The sequence below is a fragment of the Gossypium arboreum genome, chromosome 12 (genome assembly GCF_025698485.1).
Source record: "Gossypium arboreum isolate Shixiya-1 chromosome 12, ASM2569848v2, whole genome shotgun sequence".
NCBI lineage: Eukaryota > Viridiplantae > Streptophyta > Magnoliopsida > Malvales > Malvaceae > Gossypium > Gossypium arboreum.
Genome location: NC_069081.1, coordinates 1,537,896 through 1,561,327, shown reverse-complemented (window position 1 = coordinate 1,561,327; position 23,432 = coordinate 1,537,896). Strand labels below are relative to the sequence as shown.

General features: G+C 33.3%; 3 protein-coding genes and 1 non-coding gene across 6 annotated transcripts; all 4 read right to left on the bottom strand.

Annotated features, from left to right (window-relative positions):
- Positions 1-1,864: 1,864 nt before the first annotated feature.
- TRNAI-AAU (transfer RNA isoleucine (anticodon AAU)) lies at positions 1,865-1,938 on the bottom strand. The gene has a single exon. It is a non-coding gene; the product is annotated as a tRNA-Ile (tRNA).
- Positions 1,939-4,280: 2,342 nt separating this feature from the next.
- Positions 4,281-7,294, bottom strand: LOC108479996 (UDP-rhamnose/UDP-galactose transporter 1-like). 2 transcript variants are annotated; one of them, XM_053023181.1, is made up of 6 exons: positions 7,127-7,294; positions 6,622-6,884; positions 5,511-5,695; positions 5,159-5,359; positions 4,872-5,033; positions 4,281-4,785 (listed from the first exon to the last, which is right to left on the bottom strand). In XM_053023181.1, the coding sequence occupies exons 2-6, from the start codon at positions 6,752-6,754 to the stop codon at positions 4,444-4,446; spliced, it is 1,023 nt and encodes a 340-aa protein (XP_052879141.1). In that variant the 5' UTR covers positions 6,755-6,884; positions 7,127-7,294; the 3' UTR covers positions 4,281-4,443. The 2 variants fall into 2 exon arrangements, with proteins under 2 accessions (XP_052879141.1, XP_017638372.1); XM_017782883.2 differs by having other exon boundaries at positions 6,622-7,294.
- A 420-nt stretch (positions 7,295-7,714) lies between these two features.
- On the bottom strand, positions 7,715-10,751 carry LOC108479995 (ankyrin repeat domain-containing protein 2B). Its single transcript, XM_017782882.2, has 9 exons — positions 10,578-10,751; positions 10,421-10,476; positions 9,870-10,054; positions 9,314-9,526; positions 9,049-9,197; positions 8,748-8,913; positions 8,573-8,665; positions 8,112-8,251; positions 7,715-8,023 (listed from the first exon to the last, which is right to left on the bottom strand). Exons 2-9 carry the CDS (start codon positions 10,455-10,457, stop codon positions 7,924-7,926), a joined length of 1,083 nt encoding a protein of 360 aa, XP_017638371.1. The 5' UTR covers positions 10,458-10,476; positions 10,578-10,751; the 3' UTR covers positions 7,715-7,923.
- Positions 10,752-12,137: 1,386 nt separating this feature from the next.
- Positions 12,138-20,030, bottom strand: LOC108476631 (katanin p80 WD40 repeat-containing subunit B1 homolog KTN80.3-like). 2 transcript variants are annotated; one of them, XM_017778899.2, is made up of 19 exons: positions 19,030-20,030; positions 18,764-18,911; positions 18,463-18,593; positions 18,080-18,197; positions 17,716-17,942; positions 17,066-17,168; positions 16,841-16,911; positions 16,608-16,682; positions 16,369-16,512; positions 16,031-16,262; positions 14,771-15,463; positions 14,229-14,285; positions 14,034-14,152; positions 13,812-13,946; positions 13,602-13,676; positions 13,383-13,495; positions 13,019-13,135; positions 12,860-12,928; positions 12,138-12,715 (listed from the first exon to the last, which is right to left on the bottom strand). In XM_017778899.2, the coding sequence occupies exons 2-19, from the start codon at positions 18,789-18,791 to the stop codon at positions 12,652-12,654; spliced, it is 2,571 nt and encodes an 856-aa protein (XP_017634388.1). In that variant the 5' UTR covers positions 18,792-18,911; positions 19,030-20,030; the 3' UTR covers positions 12,138-12,651. The 2 variants fall into 2 exon arrangements, with proteins under 2 accessions (XP_017634388.1, XP_017634389.1); XM_017778900.2 differs by having other exon boundaries at positions 12,138-12,712.
- Between the last annotated feature and the right edge of the window lie 3,402 nt (positions 20,031-23,432).

Below are 23,432 nucleotides of genomic sequence, written 5' to 3'. Positions count from 1 at the left end.
TAGGTTTGCCCTTAGATCAATGCGACGTCCCCAAATCTTGCCAACTATAAGTATGGCATGACCCGCTCATCTGGATTGTACTTGGCATAATGGAATTGCGACCTCAAAACTGGGTACCCATCTTATATGGTAAAATTTTTATAAAAATATGATCGGGATGTAGGGTCAATACCGATCGGGATGCTTGCAGGAACTATGTAACAGGAAGCTCAAGAGGGCTTATAACAGGATACTCGTAAGATCTATGGTGTGTCCGCAACATATGGAGGACCACAACTAATACAGGAAATCTTGTATCCATCAAATTTCATTTATTCAAACGAGACTTAATGTTTATCGGGTATTATTGGATATGTGACTGATTTTCATACATAAGACATTTATACAATTCACACATATACAACATTCAATTCAAACATATTAATATACATAATTTAGTTACACGAACTTACCTCGATAATTGTTCGTGTTCGTAGGCTACTAATCTGATACTTTTTGTTTTCCTTAATCCAATTTCGAAATAGGTCTATCTGGATCTATATGATTAAATTTAACTCATTTTAATAAAATTCACATTCAATTTCATCGAATTCACATCCTACGAAAAATTACCATTTTACCCCTATGCTTTTAATAAATGACGATTTCGTCTCTAGGCTCGAAAAATGAAATTCATGCAATTTAATTCTTATTCCAAGTCTAACTGGATTTTTTATATAACATTTACAACCCATGTAATTCATAAAATTCAGAAATTTTCCATAATTTTACATCTTTACAATTTAGTCCCTAAATCACAATTTCATCAAAATTCTCTTTACAAAAGTTGTTTATCTAGCAACAACCTTTCATTTTCTACCATAAATTTCAAAATTTCAGCATACTCATCCATGGAAAACTTTTAATACTTTGATAACTTTACAAATTAATCACCAAAATAGGTAGATTAGGTTACTACGATCTAAGAAATATAAAAATTACTAAAAATGGGACAAGAATGCTTACCCAATTAAGCCAATTTAGCTTGCTTGAACTCTTTCCTCTTAGCTAGGGTTTCCATGAAAATAATTTGGGGAAAGATGATGAAAAAGATGATATTTTGTTATTTAATTTAATTATCATCTTTTATTTTCCACTTTCCAGTTTAGTCCTTTTCTTTTGTTAAATTTCCATGGAGAATCATCATAAATATCTACTAACTTCTCTTAATAGTCTATTTTCCTTATAAGGACCTCAAATTTTGAATTCCATAGCTATTTAATCCTTCTAGCTACTAGAATTCAACTTTTGCATTTTATGCAATTTGGTCCTTTCTATAATTAAACATGAAATCGATAAAATTTTCTTATCAAAATTTTCATACGCCTTTCCTATTATAATGCAGACCATGAAATATTATTAAAATAAATTTTATTTTCGACTTGGATTTGTGGTCCCCGAAACTAATGTTCTGATTTCATTGAAAATGGGTTGTTACAGTATCAATTCAATTGTGAAATTATTAAATTATTCTTTCATATACATTTTACATTTATTTATCTACACTAGCATATACTTGTATTAAGGTTTTACTGAATTGATATCACGGGTCAATTGAACACTAAATTAATTGTGAAATTACTAAATTATCATTATATACAAATTAAATTATATTAAGATGGTGTTCTTTATTTTTATTGATAATAAATCAAAAAAATTGATCATAAAAATATTTGAACCCAAAAACCATATACAATAAATATTTTACTTTACGTTATAACAAAAAATCAAATAATTTTTAATAGATATATTTGTTACATATTTTTTTCAGGTGATTAAATAATCAAATGGTATATTCTCATCCTATAAAGCAAAATAAAACACGTGGCCCATGCAGGTCTCGAACCTGCGACCTTGGCGTTATTAGCACCACGCTCTAACCAACTGAGCTAATGGGCCACCGATATTTCTGAAGGAAGAAATAATAATGGGAAACAAAGTTGTGCATTTGGCAATTTGTTCATTTCTTCTGCACAGATAAGTTGGCCACCATGTCATATAAATTTATTAATTGGATAGTTTTTATATACATATTTGCAATAATGTCATTGATAGTATCTCAACATATAATATAAAATAGGTTTTGATATCTGATGTGCTTTTCATTAATAAGTAGTTTATATTTACTCACAAGTAAAATAAACACTTGAATTCTTTAGAGATCTAGAAATTACCATCGCTTACCTCTTCACCAATTTGATATGCTCATTAATAATTAGTTTTTCTTTACTTACAAACAAAATAAACACTTGAATTCTTTAGAGATTTAGAAACTACCATCGCTTACCTCCTCGTCAATTCGGTATGCGTCATTAGCAAGATACATAAATTTTAATGAGAATCTATGATTGATCAACAACCCAGTTTGGGAAGGTGGTTTAATGGCCACAATGCAATCTAATAAAGCATCAAGGACTAAATGGTTAAAATTACCCTAATCTCAACTTCCATTCATCTCATAAGACTAAAGGTCAATTTAACATTGTCTCTCAAAGCAATTTTGATATAAAAAAACATTTGATAAAATTATTACTAAATAAAATGCTTTTGAGTTTTTTAAAAGTGCTTTTGAGATAATAATAAAAATTTGTCAAAAGCAAAGTAGAAAATTTTAATTTTACTTAAAAGTGTTTTTGAGAAGCAATGCTAAGCTTACCCTAAGTTGAGATGTTGAAATATTTTTAAAATATTTATAGTATTTCGTTAAATAAAAATGAAAGGATTTAAGAAATATAAATTTATAACTTTTGGTTATTAATTAATAATTATGGCTATTCATGATAATGAATTATATCTCTTAACTATGAAGAGTTATTTTTAACAAAAAATTATAACTACTCAATTAATATTTATTACATCCATTTAAAAACGTTACTTGAACTGTTATATTAATTTAAGAGATATAATTATAAAAAAAACCTATTAAAAATTATTTTAATGAAAAGACAAGAGAATTTCTATAAATAGAGATACGGTTTCATCCGGATAATATATCAAAATATCGTTTGGGAAATACATGGTATAAAAAGGCTTATTACTATCTAGTGTCACGGGGTTAGAATTTAAGTCTGGCAAACTGTACAACCTTAAGCGACTAAAATAAAAAAAAATGGCAAATTCAAAAGACAAATGAACTCGAATAGAATAGAAAAGCCACAAGAAAATAATAGCACACCAAGTGTTTGAGTAAATGTTATAAAGTATTCTATTACTCAAGAATGAAAGAATGAAGTAATTACAAATGAATGAGGCGGACTCTATTTATAGTTGAGCTCTCCCAAATCCAACGATATAGATTGAATTACATCAATAATTGAGATTAATGCCTATCTACAATATGAAAGTTCTAAGATATTTAAATTTTATACATTCTTATCTCGTTAGAATTTACATTAATCATCTTGATAAACATACAAATTACTAGAGTGTTTACATTTTAATTAAGATCTAACTAGATAAATCTTAAGTCTCTTCCAAGTAATGAATCATCCTATTAAGTCGAATAATCCAACTGAATATAAATAATCTAAAATGTGTGCATCAATTATGGTCTCCTTTGCACGTCTATATTACTTTATATCACTACTTGAATTTTTTATTCAAAAATTATAAAATTTTTATTCAAATAATGGGTGTGTATATGCCTAAAGACATTTAAGCCTTTTACATTTTACTAAATAATTTCCGTAAAATAAACATTTACCGAAACTTAAATTTCCATTAATTGAATTTAATTCCATTAATTGGATTTTAATTAAAGTTTGTTATTTTTATATATTATCCACTAAAAATTCAGTTAGTGGATAATAATTGTCATTTGAGTCAGTATTAAAATTTTAAAATTCAAAAGTTTAAGAACTTAAAAATAATCCAATTGAAGATTATGAACTAAATTTACAACTATGTTTAGTACAAGATTAATAATTAAATTTAACCAAATAGATTTAACAGTTACTATTCGGATCAAGGCTAAAATTTTAAATTTTGAGAAGCACAGGGACTAAAATTGACCAAGTTAAAAATATAAAACTAAAATTGATCAAATTAAAGCATAGGGACTACACCTATAATTTTCATTAAGTATAAGGATTAATAGCAGAATTTAACTTTTTTCTTGAGACCTCCGATTTCAGTTTTTAAAATATTTATTTAAAGTAAAGAGAAATGACAAATTTTTCCTTGACAGGGAGGGAGGGAGGGAGGGAGAGGGGGGGAGGGGGAGAGAGAGAGAGAGAGAGAGAGAGGAGGAAAAAATCATTTTCCATTATAACTTAAACTACAACGAAATATCAAGAAATAAAAGGAGGAAAAAAATGAATAAAGAGAAAAAATTGAAGATTTTTGAAGAACCAGTGGTTAGCCAGTTATTGGAAAAACAAAAATCCCTAAGATTTTGGGCAACAACTATCCTTGAGATTTGCCAAGCTCAACGTCCTTGAGTAGTGATGAGCCGTCCACTTGCTTTATCAGTAGCTTTACATCTGATGTAGCATCTTTTCGGTAGTGCATTGGCTTATCTCCCTCAACTGCCCAACTATATATTATCATCCCATTCACAGCTATGCTCATCCCTAGTATGTTTTTCAATGTCAGCTCTGAGTCAAACAGCATCCATCCTAATATCAACACGCATACTGTTTTCATGTGTCCTAGCACTTGGAAAGACACCGCCGAGAATCGTCCAATGCACAGGTACTGGCTTATGTTGCAGAAAACAGCTAAGGAACATGACAGTACTATGAAAAACTGCAAATTCCCCCATTTCATACTCATATCAGATTTCTCCTCATAAAAATCGTCAACTTTGTTTTTAAGAGACGAGGAATACTTACAAATGCAGCTGAGGAGATCTTATAACTTGCTAGTAACTTGCCAGTGAGGAAGTAATCAACGAATGGACCAAGCAACAAAAGAGATAAAGCTTGGATTGGAGCTGTTTGGCTAAGCAGTTCAAAAGATCCTATTGAGTACTTCTTCTGTAAGGACCCAATTGACTATTCCACAAACATTGTTAATCAATACAAACAGAAGCATACATTGAGTATTAAATGATGATCAAAGGGGTAAAGGAGAGATGCTTTCAAGCAAACAAAAGAATGGTAGAATGAGAAATGCTTACAATTTGTTGTAAGGAGGTAGATAGGACAGCTACACAGGCACAAAGAAATCCATGCGCGTTAATTTTTACATCAGTAACTGTACAAACACCTACACCAATCACCACCACCACCACTGCCATCTTGACTTTACTCGAGTAATGTTTACCATTGAGGAGCCATTCCAGAAAGCAAACAACAGGAATCATACTTAGCTTTGAAATCTGTATTACAATGATAAACATGGAGGTTTAGCTTTAAAATCTAAATCATAATGATGATACCCAAGATAAGAACTTGAACTTTTATCAAGTAAATAGGAATGAAAGTTAGTACTATCTTTCTCCTGTTATGTTTAGTAAAGAGTCATTTTACCTGATAAAATCCAACTGAATTCAACATGAGGCTCAAGTTCATCGCGGTAATTGAAGTATTGGCAACAACCGAGAACCAAAGAAGCTCCCACAAAGGAACATTCTTTTTTGTTGTGTAACCAGTGGCATTTGACACCAAACCGATTAAGGCAGTTGTACAAAAGTGGAACCCAGTTAATGTTGTCGCTGTAAAAGCAGGACATTTTTAGATTTACAGAGGCTAAAACATGGCAAGACCAGTCCAGATGGGCTAAACTACAACGAAATGTTAAAAATTACAATATTAGCAAAAGAAAAAGGTAGCGCCTTTCTCAGATTTGATAAATTGGGATGGAAATATATAATAATTTCATTGTCTTAGGCTAATCTGAGCTTTCAGATTGAATACAAAGATATTATTAAGATTCTGGAAGATCAATAGTCATCTCAACTCATCATCCCATAAAAAATTTTTGAAGTTAAGGGATAGAAGTAAAGAAGATTACAAGCAGAAGCATAGACTAGGATTGTTGAAAATTGTGTGTATCTATCATGGCCATGCCATGAATCAAGGAAAGGAGGGTTCGAGGCGAAACGACCAGGAGAGTCAATAGACGAATGGAGTGATGAAGTAAATTTACAGGTGGTTCAGCTCCAGCAGTTGATTTGTGTATATATATACACGCAAAAACAGAAGGGAACATGAATTTGAAGATTTGGAATTGGTTTTGGTTTATGAAATGCATGGTTACGTATAAATTATCTAAAACTTGATATGAATTTGAAGAGGAATTGTTTTCTTGCTTGATAAAGCCAAAGAAAAAGCAAAATCGGAAGGATAAAAGTCTTTCATCCAGCATATACGCAGTTGCTGAAAGCTAGAGAAAGAAGTTTAAATAGAAAGAAAGCAAAAACATGGTGGTAGATCGGCGCCAACTCAATCGAGAAAGGGAATGTGCCCAAACGGTTTGCCATTTCCCCCAGAATTTCATTTATTTACGCATCGGAACCCAACAGGAATTCGGCTAATCAAAATTTCGAGAAATTCAATCACGATAACGACGTAACATTTGAGAAATCCACCGGCGATCATAAAACAGAAACCAAAAAAGAAGGAAATAAAGGAAACAGACCAAAAGCGAAGGCATGACCGGTAGGGGACATGAGTTGCTTGTTGACCATGATTAACCCGACGGAGCTAATAACGTTCATTGCCCAAGCTCCCACATTAGAAACGGCTGATGAATGTTTCTTCTCTGCCTCCATTGTCGCAATCCAAATCGAATATTACCAGTCGATTGGACTACAAAGACAGATCTGAAACTTCGCCGACCAAACAATCTCCGATCCTGCCCCCGCACGCAGAGGCAGCTCAGAGCAAGATATACGAGAAAATCTGAAACATGTAAATTTTGAACGATCACGACTTTATATACAGTAGTTGGATCCGAATTATGTTCCAATTTTCTTTTTTTATTAATAGTTACATAAATTTATATATTTACGATTTAATTCTCTTTGAACAAGAACGAATGACATGGTGAGTAGTAGATCATCGATTGTTAAAGTATTTGGAAAATGTCGATTGCCCTAATCTCTTTTTAAATTTGTGAAAAATAAAAATAGAAAGAAAGAAACCGGTGTGAAGAGTGTGGATCCTATTTTTACTCCAGTTTGGCAGATGGTAGCTTCTTGGCCTCCCCCCCACCTCCCTTTTCTTTTTTCTCTCACACCTTTTTTGTTCTTTCCTTTGAATTTCCTCTTTTTATTTAAATTTATCTCATCACTTATATAGCTTCCTTCAACGACAACATTTTGTCAACTATAAATTCTGTAGGTATATGTATACGTCGCACATGAAATGTCTTTTCTTTACATGAAGCACACGTAAACTTTGTTTAATCTATATTAATCTTATCATCATCTATCTAGAAGATAAATATACTCCTTAAATAATCAATCGTGACAAGATAAATGTAGACCATTTATGTATGGTCAAAATGACTATTATAATTTGTTTGTCACATTTATTGTTGATATCTTATCTCTTTTTTTGTCACATTTTCATCTTATATTTACATAAATTATTTACAAACGACCGATACATTTTGACTGATTAGACCACTAATCTAATTTCAAAAACATTGCTTTTAAGCCGAACTTTTTTGGCATTAAGCCCAACAAATTACAATTAGATTAATTTATCAATTAAGCATTATACAATAATTCTAGAATTTAAGTGATGAAACTGTGATTAACAAAACACAATAAACATTGTTGTTGTCTACCAGTCTTCATCTACAGATCTTTCGTTCATATAACTGTATTCAGTATATTTTATTTATTTATTGTTTTGAGTTCACCACTTTACCTTCATCCCATTCCCTTTTCCTCGAGGTACAATTTAATTCATGGGCGCAATGCCCCCTCCCAACTCACAAAAACGCATCTTCCTCCAACAACTTTACTACCTCATGCTGATTGTTCAGCTTGGCTACTTCAATGGGGGTCTTGCCATCCATGTTTTGGAGTGTGCTGACATAAAAAATAAAATAAAATAAATAAATTACATAAACAAGTCAATATACATATCAATGGTTACCCAACGAGTTTGTTTACTTACACAGCAGCCCCGTTCTCCAGTAGAAGGGCCACACAGTCTTTCCTTCCATAACCAGCTGCATAATGAAGTGCAGTATTCTTATTCTTGTCCAAAGCATCCACTCTTGCTCCAGCTTCAACTTGGATTTGTGCACATTTCATCTACAATAATAAAATCACTAGTGTATTAGCTTTACCCCCAGGTAAAAAACATGACATGGAATCTATCCCTTTGCCTGAAATCTTTTCTAAGAAACATAACCTAAAACTAGCCCAATAACCCAATCTCCTACAAACTCTCCTAAACTACTAGACTAGAGGTGTCCACCGGCATTTGAGACTAGTATTGAATACTTGTAACAATCAGTTATTAAACCCATCAGATTTTCCACACAAGTTTGTCCTCGATAGACAAAACTACTTCATTAGTCAGGCAATGCAGCAGTAGGGACTACCCAGATTTCAATTATAAAATTATCATACCTCGCCATAACCACATGCAAAATGTAATGCCGTCCTCCCCTCTGCATCTTCTTCATCCTTGTCAGCACCAGAGGCTAGTGCAGTTTTCAGACCCTAAACCACAAATACAGTCGAGACTTTTTAGATTATCTATCAAAGGCGAAAAATACATGTACAAAAATTCACTCTGTCCTACCTCAACATCACCAACACTAGCACAATGATGTACAATTGACTCATCCTCATTCCCTACATCATCTTCATCGGCTGCAGCGTTACCAACAGAAATGGCTGCATCTCCTGAATCTGCAAGACCCATTGCTTCACCCAACTTCTGGAGAACTTCTTTATCATTCCAGTACCTAATCCAGAAGCCTTTCTGTTATTAATTTAGTGAAAAATAGCTAAATGCGGACATCTACATACGTTCTAAAGAAGAAACTGTTGTGCCCACAACACTATAATACTATGATGCTACTAGTAATTTGATCACCCACCTCATCATGGCTGCGGGACCACCTGTCTCTATTTCTTCTAGAATATGTTTCAATGATGGATCCTCTTTGATACGTGCCATTCTTTCCTCAATCTGGTCTTTTTGTTGAGGATTGGACAAACTTTCAAGCATGCTAGACGTAGCAGGATCCTGAAGACAAAACTAAAACTTCATCTGCCAGAAGCGAGTTCATTTAATGTGATAGAAGGGTAAAAGACTAAAAGAACCGTGAATCCGCTTAAATGGGCAACTGAGATCACATGTACCTGCATTAATGCATTACCAAGGTGTTCAGCCATGGTCATAAACTGGGGATTCTGCATAACCTGTTGCATGGTCGAATAGTACTGCTGTGGTTCAAACTCAGGCAAACTCTCTTCGGCTGATGCCCCTTGAAACATCATAGTGAGCTGCTCTGCCATTTGGTTAAATGAAGGATCTTTTGCTATCTGCTCAGCTAGTGTCTTAATGCTTGGATCCTAAAATAGACCAAGATGGTCAAGATCCACAACACATAAAATTAAAATTTGTTCAGACTTGAGACTTAAAGACAAGCTGTTACGGAAACCGAATTGTGCAAAAATGAAAAATGAGATTAAAATCAAACCAAATGAATCACAAGAAGAATAAACTGCAGAACCCACCAGAGATGAATGGACAAAAAAGTAAAAAGACCTGAAAATGAACTCCGGACGTAATAATCTAGACTTGATACTAAAAACTAAACTTTTCCATTAAATTTAATTACAACTTCATTTTCATTTGAAACAATTCAGAGTAATCCATCCAGAGAATAATAAAATTAAAAATAGAGAAACTTACCTCAAGAAGGCCACTCATGGCTGAGAAATCAAACGGATTGGGGGGGACAAACCCAGGTCCCATATTGGAAGGGGAGGCTCCAGCCTGAGCTGGTTGGGAAGCTTCTGGTTTCGAAGCTTTGCTGTCAATGGTGGATGTTTCTGATTTCAGACCTTTGGTGTCCGTTGTCAAAGCCGATTTCTCATCTAACAAAGACAAGAGAAACATAAAGAACAACCTACATATCAATTTACAAATTGCCAAACCATGCGATTTGGGGTTTCATCAACATTAAACGAAAATAGTACTGAGGTACATTACAATACAAGGCCTAAACTTAGCACTTGGAAGGTACAATATAATTAAAAGGCAGCACTGAGATTAACTATGAATGATTATATCTTTCTTTTTTTTTTAATTCAAAACCAGATAAACTCAGTGCTAAAAGGGAATAATTAGAATGAGCTGAAAGAGTAAATTCATCTAATAGCCGATTAAGAAATAAGGAAATGGAGCTCGTATTGATCTCCGAACAAATTCAAATCCAACCAAAAGAAAGGAAGAAAGCTCACTGGAAGAAGTGGAATCGTGTTGCAAATTGGAAGCCATTTGAAAGAAGAAATTGGTACTGGAAAGGAAAAAAGAATGAAGAGAGACGAAAGTGTATTAGTTTGTGTCTCTGGGGAAAAATGTAACATAAAATGAGGAATAGAGAATCAGAAAACTCACTCGGACAAGTAAAGTGAAACACAGTAAGAGAGGAGAGGAGGCTAAAGCCTAAGGCAGAGGCAAAGCACCATTGCCTTTTAAGAGTGAACTCTGAATGCAATTAACACAAAAATTGGAAATTGGAGGTGAGCCACCTCCTTCTTACTCTTCTGCATCATAAATTCATAATATACTTTACTTTGTTTGACTTTTTTTAATAAAATAAAGCTTAAACTTCACCGATTTTACCTAAATAATTTTTTTTAAATATCAAAATAATTTTTAACTATAATTTATGGACCAAATTAACTATTAACCCTTTAAATTGGGGTATAACTCCTTTAAACGGAAGTTAATAGCGGAGAGATAAAAATATAATAATTTGATAATATTAATAATTATTATGTAATTTTTAAAAGTTAGACGATTAAAATTTAATTTTAAATAAAATTTAGGAGAGTTGGTATAATTTATCTTAAAATAAAATATTAATTTTTGGGATAAGTTACACTTGCAATCACTCAACTATTCCATTTTTTTGTCATAAGTTGTTAAATGATTGATCAAAGATGTCAAGACAACTTTTAAAATTGGCATAATAGTAACTTTAATTCTAAACATTTATATATTATGTCAATTTAATCTTGATTTTAAAAAAATTAACTCTAAACATTTACATATTGTGTAATTTAGTTTTTCTTTTTCAATTTCGCTTTCCTTTACGACCGTTTCACATAAAAACTTTAAAAATATCTATCAAGTAAATTTGAACGAAATAATACGAAAAATGAAAATACCAAAAAATCCAAGATAATAATTCTCATTTTTTCTTATTTTTTTATATTATGGACTTCCTTTTATATATAATTGTATAGGTATTTAAAATGCATACAATTTAAACTTAAAAACAAACTTTGGCCTGAAGTTATTTGCGGATATCCCAAGAGACATTAATAAAATTGCTGACTGCCTAGCCAAAATGAACTTTAATACAAACTTTGGCCTGAAGTTATTTGCGGACATCCCAACAGAAATGCTTACACTTTCTTCTATTGATCAAATTAGTGGCATCTTTGCCCAAAGAATTATGATGTAATTAGCTTATTATGATTATTTTCTTTAAAAAACACAGAAAATAAATTAAATTTTACAAAAGAGATGCGTATGATTTATTTTTTTAAAAAGGATATGGTTAATATTAATTTTAAATTTGTTAAAAGGTAAAAATCAATCCAGCTAATCTGTCAAAATTTTCTCAATATATGTCAATAGAAAATATTAGTCATATTAGCATGTAAGCACAAATTTTGTATCAATATTTTAACTTATCAATATAAAAATTATTTAAAAATCATATTCTATAAAAAAAATTTCTTAGATGCTCCATTTATGAAAATAAAAAAAAAATCATTTTCATCCAACAAAATGTTTATAATTTGGAACTTTTGGGTGCCCCATAAAATCAAACCCTAAACAAGAAAAGACATCTAATCAGCCCAAAAACAAGTTGCAGCTTTGAATTTTCAATACCAGGAACTCAAGGAATACATATGGCGTCATCAAAAAGTAAAACATAAAAAGGAAATGAATAGCTTAGCTTTGTCTTTCATTTTCTTTCAATCTTACAGAGTGAATCATGCAAACAACACAACCCCAATTCACCAATCCAATACAAGCAGCTAAATATTGCTCTATTTTCAGGTTTTTCAACAGCTTTAACACACGTGTATATATGTATATATATATTATATTATAGTACACAGTTAAGCATTACAAGCCAAAAAGGTGCAAATTGATGTGCAACATATTATTGGGTTAGAAGTTCAAAAAAATTGTGCAGCAATCGGTAGCAGTGTGACACAACTCCATTAGCCCTTCAGCCAATGCAGTAGAATCAGCTTACAGCTTAAATGCCTCCATTTACAAGGACCATTAGGGCTTGACAGTATGCATGGAAGTAGTCGTCGATGCTTTCACCGGCATGCATTTTAAATGCTAAAAACTTGCACTCCACATCAGCAAAAGATTTTAATCCATAAAAAGCACACGGAATAAGCTCAGTGTATGCATTCATGATTCTATGTGTTGGTTTCGGTTATGACACTTCTTGAAATGCTAGATTCAATTCCTGGGCAGACTTTGCCACCGATCCCCCTCTTCTATGGAGAAAACGGAAACAAAATAAATAAATAGATAAATGAATATGGAGATCTCAGCAAAATGTCATACAGTATAGAAAGTTTGTGCATGATTAAACCCTAGTAGAGCAGCTATCTGCATGTTTAAATAACCACCATGCTCACCTAGTAACTGAGGGGAGACATCGCTTTACTTTTTCAAGTTCTACAAAGCAGAGGTTGCAACGTTCAAACCTAGGACAATCAGCAACATGATCTCAGTTAATAATCCAATTACTGAACACTTGAATATTAAATTTGCAGTTAGGAAGCAAATAGGCAGACCTTTGCTCCGCCTCGATGTCTACACCAACAGGTGTTGAAGCAGATAATGTTGAATATATCATTGGACCAAATACTCTGACCAGCTTAAGCAGCACGTCAAGACAAATGCACAAATGCCTATATAGGAGCTGCAGTTAAATACCGAAACCTATTCTAGTGGAAGATACAATGAACAGAGTGAAGAGAACCTCAGAAAACTAATGCTAAAATACTACTCATTTTAACCACTTTACGGGTATTGCAGTTTAAAGTTGACCAAAATTACCACAGAGAATGGTGTTTCCAGAACAATTTGAGAGCAAAAATAACAGGCAGAGAGACTGCAAAAATGCATAAAAGTGCAAGATTATGACACTATTCTTACCTATCCATCTCACTTCCAAGGAGACTAGACAGGAGGGGCAGAAGACAAGTGCAAATGTCCAATGTGACAGTGTCTATTTTCTCAGTGACAATGCTCAAGACATCAGCAAGCACCTGCAATTCCCATCATCAAAACAAACCAATTGTAGCTCTTCAATAGGTTCAGGTTACACAAAAGTTTGAATCGAGATGCATGTATTGACAAACTTAAAGTGCTTACAGCATGATCAGCCATCTTTTCCATTGCACTGATTGCACCCTTTATGTCATTCCTTTCCCAGTAGCGATGAACAACCTAAAACCAATATAATAAACAAGGTTCAGCAATCTTCTGTAAAAACTTCAACATTGCCGACATTTTGAGAACAAGTGTAAAACAGAAGTATCTAAACAATCCATAGCATGACTTCCAGTTTGTGTAGGATTTTACCTGTAACTTGGCTAAATGAGACTGCATGGAACCAATGAATTGGTCATGCTGCTCCATTACATCTGCAACAGCATCCTCATCACTGGCAGAAGGCATTTCTATTTCGACAGAGGGATGGTATCCTCTTTGTTTATACTTTTAAAAAAGATAAGAATATGAATACATAAATTAGCATTGGGAACATATTAAAAAAAGTGAATGCAAGCTTAGGTATATTTTTACCGAATTGAATGAAGACATATTTGACACAGATGCATTCCCTGGAGATATACCAAAATTAGGTCTATCACAATTTGAAGGCTTCCCTCTTTTCTCCAAATTTATGACTACATGTGTTCTTCCTGGAGAATTAACCAAAGATAGTGAGTTGAGACTATGGAATTGTGCACAATATCTACCAGCTATGAAGAGATATACCTCCTTTTTGGCTTTCTAAAGGATATGCATCTCTATGTGTTCTTTTCACTTGTGAATCTGAAACAAAGAATTCAGGTTCAGCATGAATAGTTAAACATTTCAACTTGAGAAATGCATAACAACCTGCTTTAACCTTTTGCTTTTTCGACTCTTTGCTATCTTTTGCATTCCAATTTCTATTGGAAAAAACAAATGGCAACGTACAGAGACCATTGCTCCCAAACATGACATTTTCTTTATGCAACCAAAAGTACAGATGCCATTATTTGGATTTATACAAGGTACTATCCATTGTTCCCTCCACTTCACACTTTCAGTTGTTCATATTAAGTCTCAAGAAAACTTATGGTTGCTATCAAACAGTCATTTACTTAAAGCATTTTAATAGAAAGATTTTCAGTCATAATCTAATTCAGAAACTAATCTGACTGTCAAGGTTAGAAGCAAACAAGTTATAGCAATTTTAAGAAGTCTAGAAGAAGCAAAGTAGGAAAAGCTACAAACAAAGTTAGAAAAGTAAATTGAGAGTTTTAAGAACATACAATTTTCATCCCAGTAGTTTGGAGGCAACTCCACCACTGAGTTTGGTTCACTCTTACCAGAGCCAACACACATATCTTCTCTTGTATTCCTTTCAGCAACAGGCATTCCTTTCATAGGGCCTTTGACAGAAGGAAATATAATCTTGTCCAGAACACTGCTGAATCCATCCACCTTTGAACCTGCACCTTCAGAAGGAGCAGAGATAGCTGGCTGATCCATGTCTTCTCTGTTATTTTGAAATTTCCGAAAACTAGAGGTCTTTGACTGCAAAGAAAATGGCATTGTTCTTCCAACAATACCCAGTTCTTTTTTAGGATCAGTTCCTAGCTCCAAAGTTCTCCCAGCTGGTCCAGTTTCTTTTCTAGATTCAGCAGCTGGCTGGCTCGGCTCCAAACTTCTCCCAGCTATTCCAACTTCTCTTCTAGATTCGGCAGCCTGTTCCAAACTTCTCCCCGATATTCCAACTTCTTTTCTTGATTCAACAGCCTGCTCCAACCTCATATCATTTCTAGGCACAATCACAGGTATGACATCTAACTTGTTAAAATTTGGAGCATTGACAAATGAACTAGTCCTCATGGAACTCCTCTTTGGAGCTGCTCCACTAGGAACTGCTACTGAACTTAGTTGAGTTGTCTTAGGAGCAGTGTTTAAATTGACTCTCTGAGGGGTATCAGGCACATTTCCTGTGGCTTCAACCATTATGCAAAAGCCAGAATAAGATAGATAACAGCTGCAAACACAACCCCCACCTCCCCCGGCACCAGTCTTCCAGATATTTCATAACTTCTATAATAACTGTTTACTTATTGGCTGAGCATGTATTTGCTAATTAGCAAGTAATCATTTTTCTAAGATTTTTCCTTTTTAACAAATTGACCTATTACTACTGCCTGCTTACCAAAAGCAATAGCATAAAGTAAATCGCTTACAGAAAAACTAATGGACATAAATAGTAAGTGAAATTTTGCACAGTTCTACCATACATGTTCTATGCATCAATCCACCTTTTTCCATTCATTTTTTGATTGCTTAAAAAGAGTTGTGTAGTTTAGTTCAGAGTGACGGATTTCACTTGTCTTTCCTGAGACCTTTTTCAACAAATATACTTTTTTTTAATGTAAACTGTATAAATGAAAACTAATTCACCATGAAAAGTATATTTAATGATATGGTTTCTAAAGAAATTTGTGAGAATCAAGAAACATAAAGTGAAAGTGCTAAACCCCAAAACAAAATCAAAGTGATATGTAACATACATGCCAAATTTTTTGACTCCTTAGCAGGATCTGAGTTTTGCGAAATGGATAACCTCCCAAGGGATTTCGTTTCCTTCACTAAAGTATCAGAAATTTGTGAAACTGATAACCTTCCCATACTAGCTTTGGTCGTGTTCTCATTCAGTACAGTAGGGTTTCCACCAGAACTAGATTTCGGCTCAGAATGACTATTCACACAATTAGCATCAGGAACAGCATGAGGATCTATGCGCTGTACCAGGGACCAAAATTTTAATGTTAAAATCTTTAATACAATAACTGCCAAAAAAGAAAGCTGACTGGTTAAATAAATCGGAGTGCAGAAAACTAAACAATACCAAGATGTCCACAACCCAAACGCCAACACAGCTTTGATTATAGGAGCAGCCAAGAAGCTTTCCTTCATGAACAGTAAGATCTGACAATCTAGACCACCCCACATCCACACTATCATGACATCTTATTGGTTCCCATGAGAAAACCTGGAATTTGCAAAGAAAAATGAAGTAAAATGGGAATAGCAACAATTCATTGTAAATCATTAGTCTGATGAAAGTTGAACCATAAAAGACCTCACCTTCAGACTTTCATGTAATCCACAGAGTACAGTCCTCCCATCAGGGTTGAAGGTCAAGCAACGGACTCCAGTAGTCTAAAGTATATAGAAAAAAATCATGTATAAACTCCTCCACAATAAAACAGGAAATCAAAGATCCTATGTCCTAAATATGGAACAAAGATCTTATGATCTCAACAGAATCTCTAACTCTGCTAAGAGAACTGGCAGGTATCCAAGACCAGCTAAAATACCTCAGGCCCAGTTGAACCAATAAGCTCAAAGGTTTCTAGGTCCCAAAATTTAACAGTCCGGTCAGCTGAACCTGTGAAGGCAAGAGAACATATAATGAAAATTAGAGCACACAAGATGGATCTATAACTTCCTCACACAATATAAAGATACTTTAGGACAACATCATAGAATCACTTCTCAAGTGAGCTAAGTAAGAACTCTTTTCATAGAAGGTAATAACCAACCTGTAGCCAGTAGAAACTCATTGGGATGAAAATCTAAGCCCTGAATTTGGCCTTCATGAGACTTGAAATCATGCAACAGTTTTCCAGCAGTCAAATCCCAAACCTGTTGATATATACGACATGAAAAATATTATTGTAGAAGTTATCTTGAATCAACATTCAAACTCAAACTACAAATGTGCATTTAAATTTGTTTATAAGGTGAAAACTTTTTTTTCAAAGAAAACTGAAAGCAGGTAATCTATATACCAGTCTGACCATTATGATGTATAAACAATGAAATAGCATGCAGATATTAAAATACAAATGGGAGAAAGCCAAAGAACTGCACCTATGAATCCATTCATAGTTATATAACAGAACAGCCAAAGTTTCGAAGTTGGCTGAATCAGAGAATTAAAAACAATATGAAATAAAAGAGGCATGTAAGTTCATTCAACACCTCAGCTTTGCATAGCCTCACTCCAAAGTCTCAATTCCAGTCCCCAGGAAATAAGAGCATTGTCATGAAACAGGCTGCCGCTAAAAGTATTGAAAACCATTCTTTCTATGTTTATTCACCCTACCATGCCCCCAAAAGAAAAAGGAAGAAACATGTAGATTAGTACAAAATGACTAGCATCATAAACTAAACTACTGCAAACTCTGACCTTCACAATGTTGTCCTCGCCGCCAGATACAACCCATCGGCCATCTGGTGTAAACCTGATTGCATTGACTCCTCGATTATGGCCCTTGTACGTGTGGATACATCCTTTCTTTCTGATATCCCACACCTTGAGATTTGTATCAAGAGAACCAGATGCAAAAAACTCACCAAAGGGATGGAAGTCCACAGAGATGCAATTGGATCTATGACCAGTCAAAGTCCGAACAACTAGAAAAGTATCAGATAGCAAAAATAAATAAATAACCTGACACATATTTAAGACCAGCATTTAACATACAGGCAACAACATGCATATCTAGATTAAAAAAAAGGGAAAACAAGTCCACGGATTTAGATGAGCATACTTTTTGCCTCCTCCAAATCCCAAAGCTTGATAGTGCCACTTGCAGCACCTGCAGCTACCAAGACTTCTGAAGAATCAAAGCTCACTGAATCTATTCCACTCGTGTGTCCTGACAAACTCTGATATAATGGTTCACTTACAAAATTGTACGGGAATAATAAGAATTCACTGGTCACCGAATCCAAAATTTATCACAGGTTGAATTATTTAATCCTATTATTTACCGTATCAAATATTCCCCCCCCCCCCCCAGTGCCTAGTGAGCATAAAATAAATTGCAACAAATCATTGACAGTGAAAACACTGGTATTAACAGATAAAAGAATTTAAACGAAAAAGTATTTGAAATGAATTGCATTAAGCAAACATATAGCGAGAACTGACCAGTATGGCGTTGGGTTTTCCAATAGCCCAGAGATTAACCTTGTGATCTTCACCTCCAGTCACAAGAACCCTAGACGATTTTCTTCCAATCTTCAGGCAATTCACACTTGAAGAGTGTGCCACAAATTCCTCTGGTTATTACAATTATTAAGGCTACCCCGGGTACAAAAAATACCAACAAAAAAAAAAGAAGCTGAAAGAGACCTATTTCAGGTGATCGGGGCAACTGCAATGAAAAAATCAGATCAAGTATATCAATTGTAACATAATTTAATAAAAACCTTAAAAAAAAAAAGGATACGTAGCTTGTACGCGCGTTTGGTAGTCATGGCGGAAACGAAACTGAAGACAATACCCTAGCAATGGCTACAGCAAACATTCAATTTTTTTTCTAAAAAGAAAATCCTTAGATCTCATCTTCATTTCATTATTTTAGCCATTTCCAACGACTGCATAATTGAGAACTTTTGCTGTTAGACAGTAAACATTAAAAAAATACATATACAGACCAAACTTATACAAAAAGAGAGAAATAACCGACATTTTTACCGGGAACCATAGACTTACAGGGAAGACAATAATTGGAGAGATTGTCTCATTGTTGAATCTTCTTGCTTGGATTTCCTCTAAATTTACAGTTTTTAAAGAAATGGAGGAGAAAGTAAGTAGAAGTGGAGTTTGCTTCCGTTTTGCAAATTCAAAAACTTCTCCAATTTTTTCTTAATAAAACCCAAATCTTCAACTTCAAAATCAAACTCTACCAAATGAGATTATCCCCGATATAGAACACAGAAACAGAAGAAAAAAATGAAGAAAAGAAGGGGCCGGTTTTAGAATTCAGGTTTCACTTTCACCACTACTGCTGCTGCTGCTTGTTTTTTTTTGTTTTTTTTTTCAATTTAACTGATTAATAAGGTTTGGGAAGGGAGGGAAATTAAAATGAAAAATGAAAATTCAAAAAACAGAAGGGCCCAATCCAAGAATCCCTCCATCTGCAACTCAAAATCTGAAAAAGACTGGACAACCATACCCCACCATCCTACCACCTTTATTCTCAATTAAACTCTGCTTACCTTTTCTCTTTTATTATTTCTTTTCTTTATTTATTTCAATTCAATCTTTCAAATTGATTTTCTCTACTTAGTTTCAAAGTTTTTTACGTAATTAAAGTGGGAGCCACTAAAAACTATGGCTTGGCTTGGATCTTCTTGCATTGATTCATGTCAATCATGTTATTCTAATTGCACGCCACCTCCTCCTCCACCGCAAAAATTGCTTCTACTCATATCCCTATCTTTTTCTAACCCTTCTCCATTTGGAGAATTTGTGTTAAGCCCATCGATATTTGACGGCACCTCTTCAACTTATTACAATAACAGTTGATACATTAGTCTTGACTTTGCATTTTCCAAGCTTCCATTACGGCTTTACAAGCTCAATTTGTACATACCAAAATTGTTGCCTTGGACAAAAGAGGGATGGGAATAAGGACAAGACTTGTCTCATCCACCTCTGCTTCGTCTAATGTTTGCACCAATATATATCCGTAATCACTGTTTATGCCACTTCACCTCACTTCTTTCACTAATGATAATTTAGTATATAACATCTATAATTACTATTATTTACGTGTTTAATTAAATTAATATCACTCATCAACCGAAAGTTAATTTACCTATAAAATTATTAAAATTATATTTTTTTACAAAATAAAAAATATTATTATGTGAGTGTGAGATTTAATTAAAACTTCATCGGCTTTTTACGTAACTTTTTATAAAAATATTTATTTTATAATTTTTCTTTCACATCAATATTTATATATACGCTAAATACATATATAATCTATAAGAACTAAAATTATATAGAACAAAATAAGCATTTACCATTGTTGTCTTGCTCCATCAACATCCACCTTTTAAAATGAAAATATTCCCACTCAAAAATTCATATCAAATTCAGAAAATAATTTGAGAGTTTTTGATTTGTCGAATCTTAAATTACGTTCTATAATAAATAAAATATGAGATTACCTTGTTTGATTCATTTAATTAGAATGTAAAGTATATCTTTAATTGACAAAATGTATGATTACATAGAAACGCATTTTATTCGATTATTCTTCTTATAACAATTTTTAAACAAGTTAAACTTTTTAGTCTCAATTTTCATAATAAATTGTTAGAATTCTTGCTTTTATTACAATTTATATATTAATAAGTAAATATATTTGTGGTTAAATAAATTTATAAATTATAATTATAATAATTCATGAAAAATTATTACAACACTAACCATAATTATAATTATAACTATAATTAATATATTAAATAAAATATAATGATTATAATTGTAATGTATGATATCACCTGTTCACTATAAGAAAAAACCGAAATTGACTGGAACAATAAAAACATTCGACAAATTGGTCCAAAAATTTAATACTACACATGTAATCTAAGATAATCTAAGAAATGAATTGTAATGAAATTACATCTTATATTGTAGAACAACCGGAATATTAAAATCCAAACACTATAATCTTATTTTGAAATGTAACATTCGGCAAACCAACCAAACCCTTCAAGTTTTACCATCCCACGTTTGGGTCAAATATGCAAATAGTCCCCCTTATATTTCATTAAATAATTCAAATAATTTTGCTCCTTTTCCAAATTTTGAAATTAAATTAACTTTTTCTTCAAAAAAATCAATTTACTATTAAATGATGTCAAGTTTTCACCATTGGGGAGGTTAATGCCACTTTCCCAGTGAAAATTTGACACCATTTAAAATTGAATTGAACTTCAAAATCTAGAAAAGTAAAGGGAGCAAAATTATTGACTTAATATAGCACTAGATCTACATTTTGACTAGGATAGGAACAATGTGCACAATTTTACCCACTCTTTTCCTTTCAAACTTGAAGAAGCATCCATGATTCAACCACATTAAACTTTCAAAGAAAATACCATCATTTCCACCACTACATAGTGAGGTCTTTAAATTTTATAAAAGATGTTAATTAATACCATAACATAAACTTTAATACACAACCGACAGTCAAGATTAGACATGTGGGGCAAGCAATCCATTTGATTGTGTGAAAGTGAACGCAGAATTTTGGAAGATAAAAGATGGAATGCCACTTGTACTAACGTTTAACCAACTCATATTGTGGATCATTACAACTAGGGGTTTAAACTAAGTCTATGTGGTCGAGTTAAAAGGAAACTCATTAAGCTTGATCATTGTCAACTAAACTCGAGTTATTGAGTCCTAACTTCTGGCTCAAATAGCTAATGTCACTAGAAACACTGTGCCAAAATGGTAATTTAGGTGCTGCAGAAGTGTACATATCTGCAGCATATTCCACTGTTGCATAGCAATAAAACTATTCACATACCGGTACGTGAGGATCCACTTCAAAGGCATCAGCAACCATCTGTACCAAATCATCTAATAGCATTATGCCAAACCTCTCAATGAAATGCAGAAACTATGCGTCCCGTTGCTACCTCCTTACAGAAATAATAAATGAAATGCACATTTAACTGAGGTAGAATCCAGCATGATAAGTGTATATCATTCAACTGAAAACTGCAAGTCTAAAAGGGCATAAAAAGGCTGGATATGCAAGCAACCATACTGCTCCCTTTTTTCACTTGAGATTAAAGTCCATGTGCTAGCAAACTAAACAAATACCCAACTAAGCTTTCAAGAAAACAGCAAGCTTCCGGTATAACAATTCATTGCCGTAGAAAAGCATAGGATCACATATAATACATTTGATGAAGAATTAAAATGCTGAAGGGTTAAACCCTATTTGCTTTTGCAGTTCATCATTGCTTTCCAAGAGTCAAATATTACAATAGCAGGGGACTTAGATACACAACATGGGGTAGCTCTCTGTTGAATAAGATATGGCTAGAAATTCAGGAATGAAATTGTGAGAACAAAATAAACAAAAAATTATGAAGGAAAACGCATCTGCAGACATACAAAATGAAAGATCTACTTTTGATTGAGTCAAGTTTTTCAGCTAATTAAATGATAATGCCACAGAAATTAGCCAATGCATCTGAAAAAAGTGATGACGAATGTGAGATGAGCTCAAAATGAAATCACCTAGATAAATCAGCAGAAAGAATGCCTAGTATTGAACAACATGAATGGACACCAATAGCATGCGGAAAACACAGTTTACGGAAACTTTTAATGATAGACATGTAATTATTTTTATCAGCAATGCTAGTTATATTCTGCACAATAAATATTGACACTTCAGCAGGAAACCAAATGGAGATGCTACGCTATGTTCTCAGGTAAGAAAATTCTAAATTGAAAATTTGATATCCAATTTATATATCATTCACCAATCATTATGTAGAGAAGTAACACCCAGGACATCAAAGGTAAGTGACTCTGACCCATTCATACCGTTAACCTATGTTATCAAGGCCACTTCCCAAAGCAAATCAAGTTTGTTGTATTGTTTTTCTTTCTTTCCTTCTTTCTCTATCAGATGTGCAAGCACTTGTTTAGTTTCAACAAGAAGAGTCTTTTCCTTAATTCACATTGCTGTAAAAATATGTCAAAAATACACTATTCATCTTCCATTTTAGTATATAGCTCTTTTGGGGATGATTACCACTAAGAATCAACAAAATCACTTTTGCACAGAAATAGCAGACATTTTTTTTACATTAAGTCTAAACCACACTCTCACTTGGCACTTGTTTTCATTTGTTGTTTAGTGTTTTGAAAGCATAACGAATCCAAACCGAAGAAGAGTTACCAGCCTAAACCAATTGTGACAGAGCACAGAATAACTGAAAAACTAATAGAAACAGAACAGAAGCCAACATGAGCCTTGTAAAGGGATAAAACAAAAACTCAGCGTAGATACTATGACAGGTTCCTGATGGCATTTTAAGTGTAATTAGAAAAGATAACCCATTTTGACTGAA